Source organism: Aptenodytes forsteri, unplaced genomic scaffold, assembly GCF_000699145.1.
Source record: "Aptenodytes forsteri isolate BGI_AS27 unplaced genomic scaffold, ASM69914v1 Scaffold82, whole genome shotgun sequence".
Lineage (NCBI taxonomy): Eukaryota > Metazoa > Chordata > Aves > Sphenisciformes > Spheniscidae > Aptenodytes > Aptenodytes forsteri.
This window is the reverse complement of record NW_008795490.1, coordinates 6,100,941-6,122,273: the sequence shown is the minus strand read 5'-3', so window position 1 is coordinate 6,122,273 and position 21,333 is coordinate 6,100,941. Positions and strand designations below refer to the sequence as shown.

At 37.4% G+C, this 21,333-nt stretch overlaps 1 protein-coding gene across 1 annotated transcript in view; it reads right to left on the bottom strand.

Moving 5' to 3' along the window:
• TMEM181 (transmembrane protein 181) overlaps window positions 1-21,020 on the bottom strand; it is a 25,126-nt gene extending 4,106 nt beyond the window's left edge. The window contains exons 1-14 of the mRNA XM_009281557.2: window positions 20,935-21,020; window positions 16,945-17,048; window positions 12,176-12,231; window positions 10,784-10,874; window positions 10,062-10,180; window positions 8,824-8,943; window positions 6,597-6,677; window positions 5,491-5,590; window positions 4,585-4,715; window positions 3,864-3,955; window positions 2,730-2,787; window positions 1,945-2,047; window positions 1,796-1,847; window positions 1,048-1,130 (exon numbers count right to left, since the gene is read on the bottom strand). Coding sequence (XP_009279832.1) covers window positions 1,048-1,130; window positions 1,796-1,847; window positions 1,945-2,047; window positions 2,730-2,787; window positions 3,864-3,955; window positions 4,585-4,715; window positions 5,491-5,590; window positions 6,597-6,677; window positions 8,824-8,943; window positions 10,062-10,180; window positions 10,784-10,874; window positions 12,176-12,231; window positions 16,945-17,048; window positions 20,935-21,020 — 1,276 coding nt within the window. The remainder of the gene's footprint in view (window positions 1-1,047; window positions 1,131-1,795; window positions 1,848-1,944; window positions 2,048-2,729; window positions 2,788-3,863; window positions 3,956-4,584; window positions 4,716-5,490; window positions 5,591-6,596; window positions 6,678-8,823; window positions 8,944-10,061; window positions 10,181-10,783; window positions 10,875-12,175; window positions 12,232-16,944; window positions 17,049-20,934) is intronic.
• Between the last annotated feature and the right edge of the window lie 313 nt (window positions 21,021-21,333).

Below are 21,333 nucleotides of genomic sequence, written 5' to 3'. Positions count from 1 at the left end.
ATTATTATTATTATTATTATTATTGCTTGGTTGCTGACTGGGGTTAAACCACGACACAACTAACATACTCAAGTGATTTTGAGGTAAAGCTCCCACTGAAGACAAAGCTTTAACTTTAACACATATAACATTTGCTGAGATAAGGTCTACTCTTGAGTGGTGGAGTGCACGGTAAATTGAATAGTTCTGCCTTCAATGCTAAAAGAGTAAGGGGCCAGGTCCCTCTTTGTTTTATTTTGTTTTATTTTGTTTTGTTTATTTTTAAAGAAGTTCTTGCTTGGCACAGCAGTTGAGAAGGAAGGAGAAAGGACTATCTGTAGATAGAACTCTGAAGATGGCTTCTTGCCACCATTTTGGGAAAATACTAAAGGCTTTACATATTGTTTTTTACTAGCTCCCACCACATATCTAAGCTTATCAGTAACTGGAGCAGTTGCAGTCACACAGGCACTTTCAGAAAGTAGAATGAACGAGGATCTCATGGTTCAGGTCCAGAAATACAGTTTGTAATCCTGTTGCCAACAGACATCAGAAACAGTCTCTTCTCAAGTCACTTAAATTCTCTGCTATGACCTCTTCCACATGTAGACTTGGACCAATACACAAACACATTTTCAGCTTCAAATCAAAGTCATTTTCAGTGACTTCTAAACTATTAATTTCTCAAATATTTTTGTACGCCCCATGCCAACTGATAGGTATACAGCAAACTGAATTCATGCATGTATTTGCAGCCAAATTTGTCACAATAACTTGTTAAAATTACTTGAATGCATGCATATCTAGTCCTTCATTCCTTTTGAAGAGTATCAAATGCAGTTGTAATTTATGTGATGTAAACAAATTAGACTGAAACTGTCTCAGTTCATAACCTTTACAAACAGCCATTGCAAAATGCTGACATGAAACCTCGATCAAAATGGACCGAACTTCAAAAGCCCACCCAGAATTCAAAGGCATCAGTCCTTAGGTACATCATTTTTAAGTACCTTCTGCATGAAAACAGATTAACATTCCCAGTTGAGCAGTATCACAACAGAAGGATATAATTCTGATAATGAGTCGACAGCTCAGCAACAAAGTTGTCCTGTAGAACTTGTGCTCCAAAGCGTAGGTAGAGTATAACAATGCTGTGGAAAAAAAGTTAAAGCATATAAGTGTGCTGTGTCTTTAAACAGCAAAATTGAAATGGGAGCTTGATAGAAAAGTATATGAGAAAATAATTATGTTAACATGTTGACCATTTATTTTAAGACACATTTGCTTTCATAGCTCTAAATTAAGAATGATTCTTTTGTGATTAAAAATCAGCAGTATTTACTCAACTGAGTGAAGCGGAAAAACAACCCCATGGTCTACTTCCCTCAGATTTCATCCACTACAGACAATCCAAGAGTCAAGAGTAATTTGAAGTAACTGCTTGGAGTGGGGGAGACAGATATTAACAATAATCTAAGAAACTAAATCTAAACTTCTGCTTTGACTAAGTGAAGCTTACAAAGCTCCAGAAGAGGTGAGCGGTGCACTGCAGACCACTCAGCAGTACAGAAAACATCTCTGCTAAGTGAACCTCTAAATCTTGCAGTGTACTGCTGTGGTAATGGAAATAATATAAAGTTAGCTCTAAAAGCCTCAAGAAGGGTTAAAAAATTAAGAAATGTTTGCCATAACAATCATATTAAAAGACATTCCTCAGTTTCATTGACAATTTTAAAATCAACAAAATGTATTCAAAGCCCTGGGAAAAAAGTTATAAAAGTTACAGCACTGAGAAACGTACTTTGAAAAGCCTTACCTACTGACAAGCACTACAAAGGTTAATGCAGTCAAGAATTTTAACCTGAGATCTGAAAAAGATTGAGAAAAGTTGTTATTAGCAAATTTACACCTACGTCTAGGAGAAGCAAGCCTGTTTGGGGAAGAATCAAAAGAAATATTCCTTACCAACATAAGGCATGTTACGAAGTTCTGAGCATGCCCTCACTATCAGGAACAAAAGGTAGAGAATGTATGTGGTTGCCACCACAAGGAAGAAGATTTTCATTCCCTATAAGAAGAGCGTTAGTTTTTATTATTTAACGAGATTTGGTCTATTCCTTCTTCCCTCAATAGAAATCATTATTTCCAGAAGCACAACACAGAATGGTCCATTTATTCAGGGAAAGTAGGCTCATGAAAGGAAGTACAAAACAAGGATGGCTGTACGTCAAGGTAGGTTTTTGGGGAATGTAAAGAAAGGATGTTTAATAGAAGTCATAATTTTGTTCACTGAGTTCACAGCGAGCTGAATCTCAATGATTTTCTAAAAACACAGCCCCTGAGAACAATATAAGGACCCATATAAATCAGATCTTCCTTTACAACAAGAAAGTCTGAAATTTACTAGGACAGAGGATCTTGGCAGGAGTAAAGATGTACAAAACTGACTTAATAAGAGGCTTAAAAATTTTTCTTTCAATCCCAACAGTCATGAGTCTGTGACTAAACTTGTGGTGTTGAGTCTCCAGATTTGGAAGACAATTTACTCTTCTCATCGGGATGGAGCTCAATATGGCCTATGCGTGATCTAAAGCAAAATTAAAAGTACCCTAGTCAGAATAAGACCATCCGACCAGCACTTGCTATTTTCTAAATTGTGTTACAGATTTTAATAGAAGAACAAACCCCACCTCCTTGTATTGCCTAACTCCACCTGACAATTTAATAGCAAGAAAACATTTCTGACTTACCTGGAAATTACCTGTGTCGACTCTGTATTGATATGTAGGATCATGTACTTCATTAACACTAGAAAAGATTCAAAATGAAAAAGTGGTGCTTACACCATTACAAAAGACAAGGTCAAAAAGCCGTACTGACCAAGAAACCCACTAACAAAGAAAAGGTTTAAAGTTACTATACGGAGTTTATAACTAAAGGTTTTGGCTGTATAAATCGGTGCAATGCCATTGATTGCATGACAATTTACAGTATATGACATCCTCCTTCTTCCCAAACCCAATTTTGAAGGAATATGGAGGATTTCAGTTGTGAGCATGTCTAATCTGCCCACTTATTTTTTTAGAAAATGTATCGTCTCATAAATTCCTACAAGCCTTCAGGATTTAGTGTTTAGTTTTTATCCTTGGTGATAAGAATTTTACTTAAGAAATAACTGTGGTATAAGCCCTTCCCTCATAGCAATTCTACTGATAGGGCATCAGCACAAGCATTTTCTGCAACTGCACTGCTTTCAACAATGTACAACGGCATGGAGAAGGTTAGAAGGTGTCTTCCTTCTGAGAAATAAAATAAGAGGTAAACACTTGAGACTAAAATGGTTTAGAAACTACAAATGTACCAAAACTGAGAAAGTTTTCTGGGTGGGGAATAGCGACACCTTTATGTTAACACAACAAATTGGGAAAAAAGAGAGAAACACTAAACCAAGCAAAAGAACTGAGTTTTGAGGAGAGATAGCATAGCTTGACTAAGCAGCGTCAATACCAATTGTGCAGGTTTAATAGTTGAGAAAGTTTGGTCAAACTGTGTAACAATTAACTACAGAGAAACTGTTGCTTCAAATACTAAAAGCTAATTGGGTAGTGCTAGAGGGAGTATTGTAGGGAGTCATAACGTATTGACAAAGTAGTGATTTCTAGATCTCACTCTGGTTTATAAAATTATGTACTACTAGATCGTCCATGGGGAATTGTGTTTTCAAATCAGTCACAATTTGCAAAACAGAAAGATGTAAGAATTTGAACTCCATTCCTCTATCACAATCAGAGCACTAAGAAACAGATACCACTAATTATAAACAATCTTCTAATTCCTGAACACTCTCAACTCGCCACTTTTGCACTAAATTTTAAATTACTTACGTTTGCCATATTCCCAGTGTAACAGAGGCCAGCCACAATAGTCCAACAATAAAGAATTTGGGCAGATAAAAAGTTAAGCACTTCCTTTCCCCCTGTTGGGAAAACAATAGTGTGGTGAAGGAGTGAACCCACAGTTGAGATTTCATTCATTCTTGACAGAATAAACTAACTATCATCTTTGTTTCATTCAAGATGAACTAGATTAAGACACTCACCTTATGTATTTTTAACCTGCACAGGTGATTACAGAAGACGTAAAATTGTATCATCATTTGTGTTAATAAGATACAGTAGATTTGGAGCATCCTATTTATAAGGTCTCACATATTTCACTGATACTGCAAATACAGGAATATGCTCCAGAATTCATATTTATCATATGCAGTATTTTAAAGTCGTTTAAAAGACAATCAACCACCATATACAACAACAAAACCCTTCAAGCAAGAACAAAGCATAATGGCATCATAATTCTGAAGGCTGTCTTGCAATAATTTAGAGTGGACTGTCCCATCTCTCTCATTTAGGCATGGTATCCTCAAGACAATCTGCTTCACCACAAATCATTTTAACGCCAAAGCTTCATGTGTCACATTGTACTTTAAGAATAAAATAAATGTCTCTTTTTTAAAAATTTGGTTTCATTTTTGTCACCTTTTGAGAGGACTGAAAAGACAAGCACTGCCTTCTGAGTAAGTAGTAGATAATGTTATACCCTTACCTGTACTCTTATACCATGGTAGACACAAAGCCAGAACAGCAACAGTGCACACAGAAACAGTGACTGGAATAGATCATCCAGCATTCCAGGAAACCAGCTGTTCACCAGAAAAGAAAGGGGGAAAAATGGATCTGTAACAAAATAAGGAAAAAAAAAAGTTAAACAGAGGGGAAAAAGCACAGTCTTTTCCATTACGAAAAGTAAAGCAGGACGTATCTTCAGAAGAACAAAAAACCCTAGATTTTTCAAATTACACCAGTAAATGAAATCGAAGGTTGCTGTATCTTAAAGTTATTTACATAGAAAATGGTGCCTCCAGCAGCAATCCTCGGTGTTGTAGGAATAATCTGAAATGGTTGCCAACATTTCTAGAAGATTTCAGGTTTCATTAGACTTTCTACTAAACCACTGTTCTTGGTGATGACCTAAAAAATGATCATAGAATGACTGAAAGGCAAATATTCTTTTGGTACTGCTAGAGAGTGCTAGAATTTGATGTGGTTTACCAGACTAAAAGTAGCCTCCATTTTTAACTAAAGCGCGAGTATCTGAAAAATGAAGAAGACTTAGCAGACAAACACAGAAATTGCATTTACATGTCGCTATATGAAAGGTTCAGTATGGTTGCTGCCGCCTATTCCAATCAGAGCTTTCAACAAATAGAGTTGACATACATGTGACTGAAAAGAATGAAATCCACCTACTCATTATGCCATTGAATTTGATACACTTAAAAAGGGTTGGGGGTTTTTTAAAATTGGTTTTCTGAAGCCTTATAAACAGCTGCTTATAAGTTCAAGGCCAAATTCCATTTTGCCTTCTCTCTCTCACTCTCTTTTTTTCTTTTCTTTTTTTTTTTTTTTAAAAAAAAGGGGAGCTTTTCTAAAAATTCCAGGATACAAGTACCATTGTAAAGTAGCAGGAGGGGAAGGAGGATGGACATCCATTTCTGTTCAATACCCCAGTCTCTCATGGAGAATTTCCGCAGGGAATGTGCAAACAGACACTGTAAAACAACAAGAAAAATTTGTATGGAAGGAATACAGCCTTAATGGTTTTACCAGAGTAAAAAGATAACACAGCACAATGCAAAGGCTACTTCATGAGGTCTTTGCAACTGAGAACATTGTAAAACAGGAGCCATATCTCCTAGCTTCTACTTCTGCTTCAAGTTTGCTGGCTTACCCCAATGCAAATTACTTAATCTCTCAAGCAAACTGAGAAGGAAACCAGCTAGTACCGTGCAAATCAACAATGTATGAAAAAATGTTGCCTAATTACTGGTCACACGCTACCAACAACTTCCACTTAAACTCACTTTTAAAAAAAAAACAGATTCCATATCACATTCACAGTTACCTGCCGAGTGACATCATCTATGTAAGAAAAATGCTATGCAAGTGTTCAGTGCTTTAGTGTCCTTACTCCGAAAATTCTGCATTTTAGATTTTATGTTGGTTTTTTTTCCAAACACTTCTTTTCCAGGGGCCAAACCAGGTTGGAGGGGAGAGATAATCTAAATCGTAGCATAATTTAGGTTGTAAGGGACCTCTGGAGGTCATCTGGCCCATCCTCACACTCAAGGCAGTGACGACTTTAAAGTTAGATCAAGGTCATATTCAACTGAGTTTTGCTCATTTTCAGAGATGGAGAGCCCACGCTCTGGGCATCCTATTCCAATGTCTAAGCCTACCTACGCTGCAAAAAAATATTTTTTCTAGCATCGAATTACAATTTCCTTTGTTTAAACAAAATTCTTTCTGTTCAATTCAAAATCAGAGTTTAGAAAAACAAGTTTTCCCATTTATCCTATTTTCTTAATGTCCCTTCAATACCACTGGTAAAAACACAAAAGCAGCAACTACATAAGTATTTTAGAAACATTTTTTACACCCATTCAGTGATATCTCAACTCTGCTGCCCGAGGTTAAGTTACTAAACACAACACTACAAAATAGTGTTATCAACTGCCTACAGAATATACTCCAGAAAAACTAAAAAAAAAATCTTACCGTGACCATAAAAGTGAGAACTACAAAGACAAATCGGAACCATATTTCCACTTGAGAAAAAGTTGGATTGTAGGTCTTCCACTACAGGAAAAGAAAAGAAAGATAGCCCAATGAACAATATTTTGACAGGGTACATACAACATCAATAATTAGCACTTTCTGCAGATACTGAAAAGTTCTCTGGCTTTTCAAAATTTAAAGGTATAACCAAGTTCCACCACATCACCGTGGAAAGAAAAAGATAAACTCATACCCGTAGGACTATCTGACAAAAAGATAACCAAAGCAGCCTAATACCCTTGCTTCTCTTTTACCCTGCCACTTTGTAACATACTCAGTGTGCTGTCATATGTTAAAGCACTTCTCAGGACAAAAAGGATATTCTTCACTGACTTCAACTGCACTTTCATTCAAAGTTTGAATGCCAATAATTGAGTAAATCCAGTATGTTCTTCTTTATTACCAAGGTCAGATGCATAAATTGATTATGAAGAGGTTGATAAGGTACAGGCATGCTTCCTGTAATGGGTTCGTTTTCTTAAAGCTTATTCTCTTGTGTCAGAAGAGGAAAAAAGAAAATCAAGTAAGGGAAGAATAAATGAGCGAACCAGAAGTAAAGAACTTTTTTCATAGGTTAAGGAGGAAAAGCTCCTTCAGCTTCTCTAGTTACTAGAAGGGCACAAATATTAATTATAACATGTCAGTTTGCATAAACTCTGCTCTGTTGACAATTTCTCTCATACCTGGCATGCTTCTCTTTTGAAGCCACTTTTGAAATATAAACTCCCTGGTACAACATATGCTTTGCCCACCTGGACAAGAAGCTTTACCTTTCAATGTATTGAATCTGTCAACTTCTGTCTTGTCTTTTTAAACCATAAATGTAGAATGAAAATTATATGTAGAGAATCCCATTATACAAGAGGCAATCTATGATTTCAACTGAGATCACCATAAACCATTGTAATAATGAAATAAATTGACAATTTAATTGCTGTGGGAAAGCAGGGCTTTGGGTTTGGGTTTTTTGGTTTTGCGCACAAGTCTGCCTTAAAGGCAGTCTGCCAAGCAAGATGATAAACCGTACAACTATAAATGCTCCAACACTTTGTCCCGTTTGAAATCTCTGACTAAGCAAAGGGTTTGTGAGTTTGGGGGTTTTTTCCCCTTAGAGCTTATTTTTAAATGACGTGCTTTATGCGCTAGAACATTACAAATATTAATATTCAGGAAGTTCATTTAGTATATAAAAAACACTTTTGCTTTACAGTAAGATTTTTGCTTGCTACCTGCTCTGACATACCGAACATTGCATACAGGTAGAATATACCACAGTAACCTGTATTATAAATTCCATTTTCTCCCTATGCAAATGTTTCTACATTTCTTTCTGGAGCCAGTCAGCACACACTGATGATGTAACTGTTTTATAAGCAATCTTTAGCACTATGAACTGAGCTAGTTATTTCACTAGGGATTATTTTAGTGAATTATTTTATTAGTCTGCTTATTTTAGCTGAATAAACATTTTTTTCTTCCTCATAAGCACAGAAAAAAAAAAATTTCATTTTTCTTTGCGTTTGTTAAATCTTTCTAGCCCATGCTTTCGTAAAGCCTGGAAAAATCTTGCTAATTCAGATACACCTACTGAAAGGCTGAAAAAGATACCATGCTTTAGAGAGGCAACTTCTCTATAAGCAAATGCAGAAAACTGGATGTTCTAGTCTAGCTTGCATACTGTTAAAAATATCTCCCAGGAATTAGACTAGATGTATGTGTTCCAGAAAACAGCATTAGCAGTTCTGAAAGAAAAATCTTTCCTTATAGAGTTAAAAAAATTGGTCTAGACCCTTATTAACAGCAAATGCTATAACAGTTCCGACATTAGTAGTGACAGAACAATTAATTATGATGCATCTTTATATTTATCTTCAAAAATGAGATAACTTTTTTATTATAGTTAAAGTAGATGTATGTGTTCCAGAAAACAGCATTAGCAGTTCTGAAAGAAAAATCTTTCCTTATAGAGTTAAAAAAATTGGTCTAGACCCTTATTAACAGCAAATGCTATAACAGTTCCGACATTAGTAGTGACAGAACAATTAATTATGATGCATCTTTATATTTATCTTCAAAAATGAGATAACTTTTTTATTATAGTTAAAGACTTCTACAACAGCATTAGCAATTAAAGAGATTTCTTTTGCTAGTAAAATTTTGTACTTACTGTGAAAGTAATATTCTGGATGGTGTACGTTAACTTATTTAGATCTTCAAAGCTAACAAATATGTTGTACTGAGTGTAGTTCAGGTAGCCAAGGTGAGCAACAATGATTTCACTGCATTTCTGTGAACACATACAGTGAAGAATAGTATGTAAAAACCTTCAATTTATTCCAGAATATGCACTGTTAATATAGGTTGGAGAATTTGTTTCTAAACGGTCAGATATTGATGATATTTATTATATGCCTTACCAATCTTGATCAGTCAGACTAAGACTCAAACAAAACCCACAGATAACAAATTTCTTGAAAGATACCAGACAAAGCAGAAGAAACTGATAAAGTCAGTCAGCAGGATGAAAGGTTGACCCAATAAACAAGGCTAGCTTTTCCCATAAGCTGGTGAAAGCAACTGCGTGCAGCACCAGGAAGGATCTGAATAACTCTGTCAGCCAAGCTCTAGGTCATCTGATTGTGAGATGGGGCTATCTTGTGCTAACTCATTTCTGAAAGTTAACAGGAGGAAAGAGAAAACCCAAGCATATTGCTCTCTTGGCTGCATGTAATTAAATCTAATGGAACACTGTTCATTAATTTCTGCAGATTTCATATGTGTGTGTATATATATAAAAAGAAAACATTTGATTTACCCTATATGCTTATCAAAAAAACTTCAGCTATGCCCTTCCTAAAGGACTTACATCTGGAGAAGCTGTTTTGGATGTCTCTAAGCTTAAAAATTTCAGTGAAAATTATACTAGAAACTCAAAACTTTAAACATTTCTTCACAGGTGGCAGAAATTTGGCTTTTTCAGAACACAGATGCCAGCTGATTTCAACCAGACTCTCTGCCAGGTGTTGGAGGAGAATTTTTTTCTCCTCTGGAGCCCTATATCCAATCTTCTACTACAATATTCCTTTCTTCAGTACTGTTAAATCTGTTTAGGTGACTAAGCAGGACACACTGCTTTGCTGGCAGAGACCTACTCTAAAAAGAAAGAGGGGTCTTTAAGGGGTAATAGACACAAGTCATAGAAGTAAACAGAAAAAGACGGATAGGTAGGTATCTTGGTCAGCATTACTAGCTAGGTTGCAATTATAAATAAAACTATACTCTAGAGTCTTTCCTGAGACATGCTTAACAGATATATTCTTCTCATTTGCAATGTAATGTAACATGCACACAAATAGATTTAAAGAAAATGTAATGCATCAGAGTTTTGTTTAAGCAGGCACATACTTGTGCACAACTGAGTAATCTCGTCCGATTGTGAACTTGATTATTAACATATGGTGTGCTTCCATCCTTCACCACTCCAAGTACTTTGACTGTCATAGTAACATTCTTTTTGAGGGATACTGTAATTAAAAGAGAAAACATTAAGCTATTGCTACATGCAGAAATGAAATCTCAAATAGAGTTCCAAATATAATTTAAAACACATATGATATCCAAAGATTACTCAAAGTTATTCAGTTATACTTTACTGGAGTAGGGGTCCAGTATATTAATAAAAAAACCCACAAAACTTTTTATTTATATGTTTAGGCAGTAATTCACAAATGCCCTGTACTGAATCTTAACAGACTAACAATTACTAATACAGTATTTCTCATGTATTTACAGAGAACTTCTATTGAAAAATTAATATCATTACAATCTACACATCTAATTCCCCCCAAAATGAAGCGAGAGACACAGATTCTCTAGATACTACTGCTTTCACAGAAATAACAAACAACTTATCCCATATACCTGTTGCTTCCAGTTCTCAAGATGAGTGCTGTCCATGTCTTTACTGGGGGCAAGGGGTGGAGGGGCAGAAACTGTATCAGAGGAAAAACCCACCAACCATAGCCAGAAAGCAACAGGATCACGTATGTGACAGATGAAGTTAAAGATACAATATACCATATACAGGTTGCTATAGCAGTTTCCTGAGAATTAGGTAAGATTCTCACCATCGTGCTGATCCAACTCAACTATGCAGGTCAGCCATAGCTGCTGATTGTAAGTAGACAGTGGTGGTGAACTTAAATTAAATGGCTTCAGCTGTAAAAAAAACCCACAAGTTTAGCACCAGCCATTATGCTGTTACATGATATATCTGTAGTTACAATGATGAAAGGCATGTTAATTATGTTTGTGACAATATTTTTGGGAATAGATTTTATATGTGCTACACTATGGACAGTATGATAAGCAGCTCAAATATAAGTCTTCCAGAGAAGTAGCTTAAACAGCACACATATTTTGCACAGCACTGAAGTAAGGAAAGGTACGACTACTTAAAGCACATAAAAGCAGCAGCAATAAAACAGAAAAGTTCAGATATGAAAAACAAAATCCTGAGACCTAGCTTGAAAATAAAAAGTAATTTCTAGCACTTTACATCAAAAGTCAGATTTGTGACCCCTCACCTGCTACACAGTTTTAAACCTGTTCAAATATAATTATGAAAACAACAACTATTTGTCCACTAGGTTTTCTAAAAATCCCACATTCATTTCAAAAGCATGGAAGATCTCATTAGCAGATAAAACCTACGTGCAGGAAAGACTTCTCCTATTTGATATAAAAATATGCTTTTTAAAAATAAAATCCACCCAGAATACAGTAGCAATCCAAACATATATAGGTGACTAACAGACCAAAAAAAGAAACGTTCCAGTGTATTTAAAGAAAATTTACTTTAAGAAACCCCTCAAAACAAAACAACAAAACTTTTTTTGGCACTTTCACAAAAGTTACTTTAGATATTAGGTTGACAGCGAAGAGCTAGACAAATAAAAATGCAAGAACTGAGAACCAAAATATGAAAGCTTTTAAGAAAATGAATGTGAAGGTTCATGTTAGGAAGCCAGATCCCATGTCTTGGTCACATGACAGTGAACAATTAACAAGAAAAAGAAATATTCCTTCCTGATAGAAAGGAACATCACAAGAGGGATATCATTAGTTGCCACTGAGAGCATTGTTTTTCAGTTTATGTTCTCAATTTCTGTTTCTGGACCCCCTACAAGAATCTCCAACATGAACTCACCAGGGAATCCTATCAACACTCAAGTGTTACTTTATCGCAAATTGCTGTGCAGAAACATCATAGAATTCTCTACCTTACCTGCTCACAAAAGTAAGAGACTAGAAATTGCTGCTGAGCCACTCATGAAATAACACAGTGGTAGTACAATATTGCATGTTCAATTTCAAACTGGAAAGCACCATGTGGCCAAGAAGTCTTCCAGTAAAAAACTAAATACTTAAAATAATTGGGGGGAAGGAGGGGAACGTTTAACATTACTGACATCAAATAAAGCCATTCATGTAATCCAACGATATTTATTAACTCTTACCTTTAGGCTGTTATTTAAGTCGGTTCTTGCTACAGAAGTTTCAATTACATTAGGACCTACACAATATATAAGAAGGAAGAAAGAAAACAATATTGAAGTATGTGTATTACCGATAAGTAATGATGTAAATATAGGATTTCAAAAGACTGTACAAAATACCTCCCTGCAAAGCAGGTAAATAGTATCCTGCTTTTCAGATGTTTAAGCTGAAGGGTAAATCACTTAGACATTTCAATATTATTAATAAACTTGGCCTGAATGTTCCTTTAAGCCTCTCTGCCATAATATTTCTAGGCATGATTAAATAGGAAGTAGATTATAATTCAAGAACTCCGTGTCAGAAGCCCTGCATGTGTACTCTAAACTACTACAACAAACCACATGGTATTTTTCCCAAGCTAAGCTGTACACTGCAGTCATGAAAGTACTCAGCTGCAGAAAAAGCTAGCTAAGCACCAGTGGCACTGTCATCACAGCAACTTGAAGCTCAACAAGGGCTGCAAAAACCACCCAAAACCCAGCATATTTAATTGCACTCTGAAGTTTCTATAGCCAAACTGCTACCATTACCTGATTTACATAGAGCATAGTGTCCATAAGGCATTGCACTCAAGGCGCAGGTACCAGGGCAAACACATCCCATTGTATTTGAGTGCATGATGCTAATGCCTTTTTATGTACGTGTAGTGTACTTGCTTGTACAATCACAATAACAGTACTTTCTGGCTAGTGCTGGATTTTCATCACATTGGTCTGTTCAAGCCAAGATACCCACATGTTTGTTTAGGAACAGTTCTCAGTCTACTCAGATTGGGCCCCTCCTTTTCTATAGCAATCTGGAGCTATAATATATTATGTATATCATCACATAAATAAACATAATTGCATAAAAGTTCTACAAACAATTTATCCTAAAACAGACAATCCATTTAATCAATGGAGTTTCACGTCCAATTGTAGTGGGAGATGTTCAGCTCGCTACCACACTTTTTATGCAACCTTTCCTCCAATCATTCTGGGTACAGACACACACACTTAACATGTACTGATCAACTGCATCCATCCACTCACACTCTACCTCTAGTTCTGTATGCGGTAAATGGGAAGCTATAAAATCTTAATTTATGTTAGAAGAGACCTCCAGGGGCCATCTAGTCCACCCTCTTGTTTAATTAGATCAGTTTGCTCAGGGCCACATCTAGTCAAGTCTTGAACATCTCCAAGGATAGAGACTCCCACAACCTCCCTGGGCAACCTGTTCCAGTTTTTAACCACCCTTACGGTAAGAAAAAAATTCCTAATATCTAACTGGAATTTCTTGTGTTCCAGCTTGTGTCTGTTGCCTCTCACCCTATCATCATGCACCTCTGAGAAGAGTCTAGCCCCATCTTCTGTGTATCCTCTGATAAGGTTGTTGTAGACAGCGGTACGGTTTCCCCTTAGCCTTCTTAGGTATGCAAGAACACATGGTACTGGGGAGAAGAGGAATGCATGCACATGTACATACACAAAAGGACTAACCCAGAAAAATGAAAAGGAAGAGTAGGAAAAGGTCTGTATCTATATACCGGGGTGTGAACAAACACAGAGGAGATGCATAGCAGGTGTGGACATAGGCAGGACATATACGTGTGTATCTGGGTCACTCTAGAGGCTTCCCAGTCACAGTAAGATTTCTCTGTCCAAATGGTCTCTCCCCTTACGTATTCGGTCTGGCAATTTACTGTAATTTATTAATCCTCAAAACACGCTGTTTCAGCCACAAACTTAGTATTAAAAAAATTATGCAAGAAAAGCAGTTTTTCACAAAGACCATGGACTTCAAAGTTACCACAGAGAAACAGTGGAAAAGAGGACGTTTATAAATGAGCAACATGGGATCATTCTGTGCAAGAAGTATTTTAGGTTAGCTGTCATGACAGCTATAAACATGCAGCATTGCTTGGGCTTCTATAACCACTCTAATTACAATATTAACCATCTTACAGACTTCAAATGGAAAAATGAAGAATTTCACCCATCACATTCAAAGCTGCATATTAGAATTACAGTTCAACTTCACTAACAGCCACCCACTATAAAGTCAGTTCTGTACCGTTGAACTTTTCAGTTCTCAAGTACATATAAACAGGGCAGATTTTTGGAAGGCATTTTTGTTTTGAAAAGCGTAACTCAATTTCTAAGTGCTCACAGTTGATAAGTCATCATATTTCAGTAATTAAGTCTTAACAAAAACATTAGAATGAGCCTTTTTAGAAAGGTTTTTTTTTTTACCAGAAGATACGAACCAATACTGGGGCAGAGAGATCATAGTCTCAGTTTTTAAGAGCAGCAACCAAAAAAATAATGAGGTTCTACTGCTGTAACTGCTACTCCTCTAGCAAGCAATATATTAAAGCTTTTAAAAGCAACTGACCAAAATGATGGTGATTAAATTACATTGTTATTGTTTTTCTTTCAGTTTTGCTCAGTTAACAGAATCACATCTGAAAGCAAAGAACCACCCTGAGGCGGTGAACAGGAAAACTGCACAGGTACAGAAAACGAGCTCTGCACCTTCTATTTTCCTTGCACTTGTCTCACCCCAAAGATAACACAGACCCCTTGGGAAAAGGGAAAGAAAGTGAGTGTAACTTGGGAAAAAAACGAAACAAGTCTGCGTCTGTCTTGGGTTACAAGAACTGAAGAGCAACAGCCACCTCAGATTAAACTGTCTTGTTTTCTCAGATGAGAAGCAAGACTTCTGCTAGGCTTCCCAAACTGCAGATAAAGATGTTGAGTATGGGCAATGGCATATTCAAGTAGCACAGAAAATACGGATGTATCTCCCACTTTTTCGTTTACTTAGTGGGTTTGGTGAGTTTTGCTCAGACTGCACCGTTTAATGAGGGAGCACTCCATTGTTAGTGCCCCTCCCTCTGTTCACAGGAAGCAAGGAGCTGTCAACAAAAGCTGCGAAAAACATCACACTAAGTGTTCAGTGGGTGTCCTCCCAAGGTAAACAGCATTCTTTTAAAAATAATTAAGTTATAATAGTGAACTGTGTTCACGCTTTGGCAACAAAACTATCCAGCAAACCAATCTTACAAGGACAAGAATCCCACAGCTGTGCCACTTCCTGAAGGGGATCACAGGCGAGTCCTGGGACCCCAGCAGGGTACAGATGACCAAGCGTTGCTTACAGCAGCCAAGTCCCCTGGACCAAAGGCAACCACATCATCAGATCACTCTGCACGCAGATGCAATGCGACACACCAACACAGCTCTCTTTCAGGTTCTGCTACCAAGTAAGAATGAAATGCTCAGTTTTCTCTTCCAGGAGCACTGCTTTTTGCCTAGTCTTACGTAAAACAACTTTCTTGCACTTCTTGCAACTGGACAGTATAAATACACAACTACAAATATGGTTCACTTTTTAAGCCAAATAGACAAATGACACTAAATTAAGTAATTCCAGGTTTTTTTCCTTTATCATTCATATAAAATGCATTTTTGTAAATGTATTTATATGGTGTTTTAGTGGCCAAATAACGGCCTTCAGCATCCTTAGGCAAGTCACAGGAATATCAGTGATTAACCTTTATGAACTGAAAGTCTGTTTGCACCTTAGGCTGCTACAATAAATCAAACAGCAGGAAAGAAGGTTTTATTTCACAGACAAATCTTATTATTTAATGCTATCATGAAGAATGTACTGCTTACAAGGCACGGATGGGCACAAAAAGCCCAAACAACTGCGTCCAATTAACCCTCCTGCTTCTTTCCAAGGCAGGCAGGAGCAGATGAGTCGCAGGCCTGGGCAGCCCATCTCATTCTAAAGGAAGTGAAGGATAGGGCAGAGGTAGAGACAACCCTACAGACAGGTCAAGAGGCGTCAGACAGTGGCACAGGAGAACACGCTGGGTGACATGGAAATAAGCAGTAAAGTGGGGGGAGGTGGTAATGTCCTTAAATAATTCTTACATGGGGGGTGGGTTGCTTAATGAGTACAAGTCCCTCCTTTCCCCTCTCCCCGTCTGTCACTTAACTTCTGTGTTGACAAAACTATCCTGACAGCAGAGTATTAGCTTATTAACACTGCAGTGACAGCACACTGACTTCTTTTTCAAGTATGTTTTAGACCTGGAAAAGCTCTCTGGCATGAAATACGGAGGGATCCCACGCTTTCCATCTGCCTAATGACACTCTGCATCTTTGTCGACCAGACTTCCACAAATCTCTCTGATCTCCAGGATAAGTAACCAGGCACTAAGTGCTTAGCCTCCCAGATCACGTCATGACTCCCACAAAGGTTTAAAACCAGAGACCTAAGCACATATATGTTCGACAACAGAAGTTCGTATTTTTACATTACTAAAATATTTTATATTTCTGTGGTATTTATCACCCAAACATTTAGAAGGCTTTACAAACAGTTATCAACTGCCTCACAGGAAATCAAGTGTTAGCACCACCGTTTTACAGATTGAAATACAAAGAAGAAAATTAGTGTAGCAGTCTGCTGAAAAATTATGTTACAGTGAAGCTGGTTTTGTTTTACTCTACTGACTCTCCCCTGCAAAGCAGTTGCAAATACCAAATCTGTGTAGGTAGTGCTCCTATGAAAAAATGAGATGGAAGATACACTTCCCCCTCCTTGTCAAAAGTAATGCTTCCTCAGACATCTCAGGGGCAGTAAGCTCATTAGCATTTAAATACATCTGTAAATACCAACAGGTTTAGTCAAAGCATAAAAGAACTGTAATTTTTTAAAAAGACAGCATCCTTACCTGCTATTCCTATGAAGACTGTCAAACCAAAACAAACAAAGAATACTACAAAGACCAGAACAAAATGCCGTTTGGACAGTGTATATAATCGCATTGGTGCCAGCCTACAGGAAGCAAAAGAAAGCACAGAATTAGCTGTTGGTCATATTTCTAAAGGGGGGGGGAAACAGACCCCATTCATTCCTCCACAAAGAAAATAAAAAAAAAAATAATGCTGCTTTATAGAGCAAGGATATTTACTAGGAATTATTAGACATATGTATGCACATGCACATCTGCGCCCCAAAATGTATGAATTTTGCCCATTCTTTTTATGCTACGGTTTTCTATTGTCCTCAGACTTGAGCAAGAGAAAGCATTTATTGGAGAAAAAGTTACATTTTTTTAGTTCATACGTTAATAATTTAAACATCCATGATACCATGTCTTCAGCAATGACAGCTTAACCTAAAGGGATTGATGTCACTAACAACTCAGTTACCTGCACAGGATGTTGATGAGTTTTCTACACCCTATATATATACTTCATCCCTGCAGGATCACCCCTAACGAGGCGTAAGGCAGAACTCCAGATCTGCTAGGTGTGCATGCTCAGGCTCTGCATCGTGTCTGAGCTCCACCAAAACTTGGGAAATAGAAACCTGACTTAAGCTTATTATTAGACACTTAAATACAAATACACATAAAAGCAATGACATCTCTTCCACAACTGGTTGGTGGTTATCATTAGGTTAAAGACAAAATAGAGGGCGAAAAAGTACTGAAAGGGTCAACTGCATTCTCTTGGAAACAGGTAAATTCCAGTTCTGTTAGCTTAAGGGAAATATGATCAAAGAATTAATCCTATATAACATATCCCTCCTTTATCTTCCTTTTTGTTAAATGCATAGTTCAAAAAAGGACAAATCCACCATGCTGCAAAATACAGCCAACATTTTGTTTTGAGTTATGCCGGAACTGAGCCACCATATAGTTGATTTTCTACTGCTCTTCCAGTAGGTATGATCATAGAAAGCTGTACAGTTTATATGGGAAAGCTGTAGGATTGGGGCGGTGGTGTTTTCCGATAAAGTTGTAAGAGCACCGTCATGGAAAGAAATGAAAGCATAAGACTTTAATGACAGTGCTCCCTTTCAGCTTGGAATAAAACTTCTTTTCACCAGCTGAATGGTGCTCTTACTGGTTCACAACATTAATGAAGAAATGCAGAAAAGGTGATGGAATCCTTTCCATAAGCCCAGCCTGAATTCTGGGACCGGGTACCCCCGGCCTGCATGCCTGGCAGCCCTAACAATTCACTTTAAACCAGTAAAAGGATTTAATAATAACATCTATGTTCTTTAAGAATCACTGCATTCTCCCCAAATGAGGCACTACAAAAATAATGACATCATTCCTTTTCTGTAAAGTTTGAAAGATCCAAATCTTAATTTAACTCACAAAGGAGGTGGGGAAGGGAGGAAAAACCTACAGAAGTCATGAGAACTGCAAGCAAGTAACTATAAATGCACAAACTGGCTGAACAGGACTCCGGGCATAGCGCCTGCAAGCACAGTGTGACTTGCCTTGCCACACACCCTTGCGCTGAGCAAAAACCCCGCACCAGCCTAAGGAGTCAGAATAGCTGATTGTACAGGCAAAAAAAGGTAAATCATACGTGAATTTATCACAATCATAAACAGGAGCGGATCAGATCTTTGTCACAGAGATCATCACACAGAACTCTCACAGACAAATATGATTTTAAGTTGACTTTGAAAAATGCCAATTAATACAGGCATTTCAAACCAGGACTTGTCTGCACAACCTGTGCAGGGATATAACTACAGTATTTTCCCTAAATCAATGTCTTAACACCTCAGCCTTCATGCACTTAAACCACTTTAAAGCTATTACATCTGTACTAGTACTAAAATAACTACCTAACTAAATAAAAAAGGTACATTTTCCTATCTGTTCCAAGGGCTCCTTCAGTTCCCCAGATGACCTGGTATTCCTTGTCTGCCTAAGAACACCATGTATGGGATATTATCTTGAAATACCAAAAATACTAATCTTAACAAGAAAATCTTTGACATGTAAAAACAGTACATAAAATGTTGATATGCCTAAACTAACTATAAGGGTTCAAGTGGATACCAAATGCTTCATGGAAGAGCACCCACTGAGGACCACTCAATATGCAGAAACCAGGTCTGGATTGGAAAGTCCATGGGTTGAGAATAGCTGAAGACTGAAAGAGTATCATATATATATATATGCAGGGAAGTATCACATATGCTCGTGCTGTTCTTAACAGCTTACATCTGGGCATCCACTTAACAGCTACAGTCTGGTGCAAGATACTTCTGACTTGCTATGCATATTCTTGGTTCTTTTGATAAGCTTCCTATTTTCCAAGTTTTTGTAGATATTTCAAAGCACATAATGTGAATTATCCACAGTTCTTACAGGAAAGTCACCAGAGTTCACCCAGCCACCACTCACAGCTTTAAGCTATCGGCAATTAGCACCTTGGTTTACTCGTATGCCAGAGCACAGATGCACTTGCAAGCTTTCTAAGAAACATGTTCCAGACATTGGCTCATTCTTTATACCAACTCCTCTCCAGGTGGTGCAGCACCTAGTAGTCAAAATGGGTAGGTATACACCTACATAAGAACAGTCATGCTGGCACTTTACAAAGTGGGGAGGGACACACTGTGTCTTTTCCCTTCTTTCATGCTGGTACTCCTGAAGTCTCATTTAAGCCACTGACTGTATGTGCTACTTTACAGGTCAGTAAGGCAACGTGGACACTTCTTGTAAGAGCAAATGTATGAACTTGGCCAAATCTTAACTACATTTATCGTGAGAGCAAACAACAATTTATAGCATTCCTATCGGATGACGTATTCTTCATTGCCCCTCGCTGCAATAACAGGATTTCCTTGTGTGGTTTAAGTGTCTCATTTCAACCTATCACCAGCTGACATATAAAGCAGATGAAATGATCCTCCCATATGTTCATTGTTTAACATCTCCCTTTTGGAAAGATATTATATAACATTTATGAATATACATAAGTGCAAGTTGATGATCCCCCACTAACAGCTTCTTTCTTACATCTGAAAGGCCTAATAAAGAATGAAATGTTTGAAAGGCATTTATGGGAAAAGCAAAAAAGGTCCCTCACTCTGGAAGCACCTGTTCAAACGAGTTAAGAACCGTGCTTTGCTTTACCAGCGGAAGATGCTTTAATCAGCCTAGCCAAGGCAGCCCGAAGCTCAAGACTAGCCATCCAAGTGTCTGCAGATTTCTCAGGCAGCTTTTACCACCTGTACTGTGTTTTATCCTAACTCAAAGAGAAACTAAATATTTTATAATTAAATTGGATATGTCTGAAACTAACTGCAAAGGAGCAGAAAGCACTGAGAGACAAACAGAGAAATATTATACACAGACATCTGAAATAGTAGTCAGTAAAAACTAAATTGCACTAATGCAACCTGTGATAGAGTGAACTATGGAAATGCACAGCCGTAACAACTGCAATCTTTCAGTAGCCATTCATATGTGAGATGCAAAGGTAGGTTAAATCTTGCTCTTTGAGTAAAGTTTTGGCTCAAATGGTTAAGCAAAATGTTTCTCAGGCTATTCCTCATCTTCAAATCACTTCCCATGCCTGCACAACACAGTCTTTACTAAAGACTATTGTGAAAAACAGAGCCTTTTATACAATAGTTTTCACTTAAGACTCTCACTTTACAGATAGGGAGGCTGTGACAAAAGTGGGATTAAGCAGTAGGTAGCACAGCGTTGATATTAAAATCAGAAATAACTCACTTTTATGTACAGTGTTTTTTCTGACATACAAGCCTCAATATCTCTGCCTCCAACCGCTCTTTCCTATTTTAGTCTCACTCCCAAATAAAACCATCAAAACCACTTCGATTTAACTGATTATATATGCTACCTACACTCATAGTAAAAGGCTCTATCTGTACATACTGCACTTTCTCATGGTTTAAAGACATTGCTTGCTTTGGTGTCCCTCGGAAAACCTTGAGTTTCTTCTTGCAGATGTATTCCACCATGGTTAATAACTAATGAGGCAGCACATGACTACATAAAAAGATGCACACAATTAATATTAACAGTTCTACGTGGTACTGTTATATGACAACTGACAGCTAACCATGACTACGCTAAACAGCTCGCATGCCCTATTAGCACGGGGTGGGTTTGGCTTTTTTTTTAGGGTCTTGTTTGTTGGATTCATTGAAGTCTGAGTAATTGGTCAGGACTATTGCTCTATCCACGCGGAGACACGCCCGGGAAAACAAGTTTTTCTTTTTCCTTAACAGACACAATCTGAGAGTGGAGATACGGGGGGGGGGGGGGGGGTGT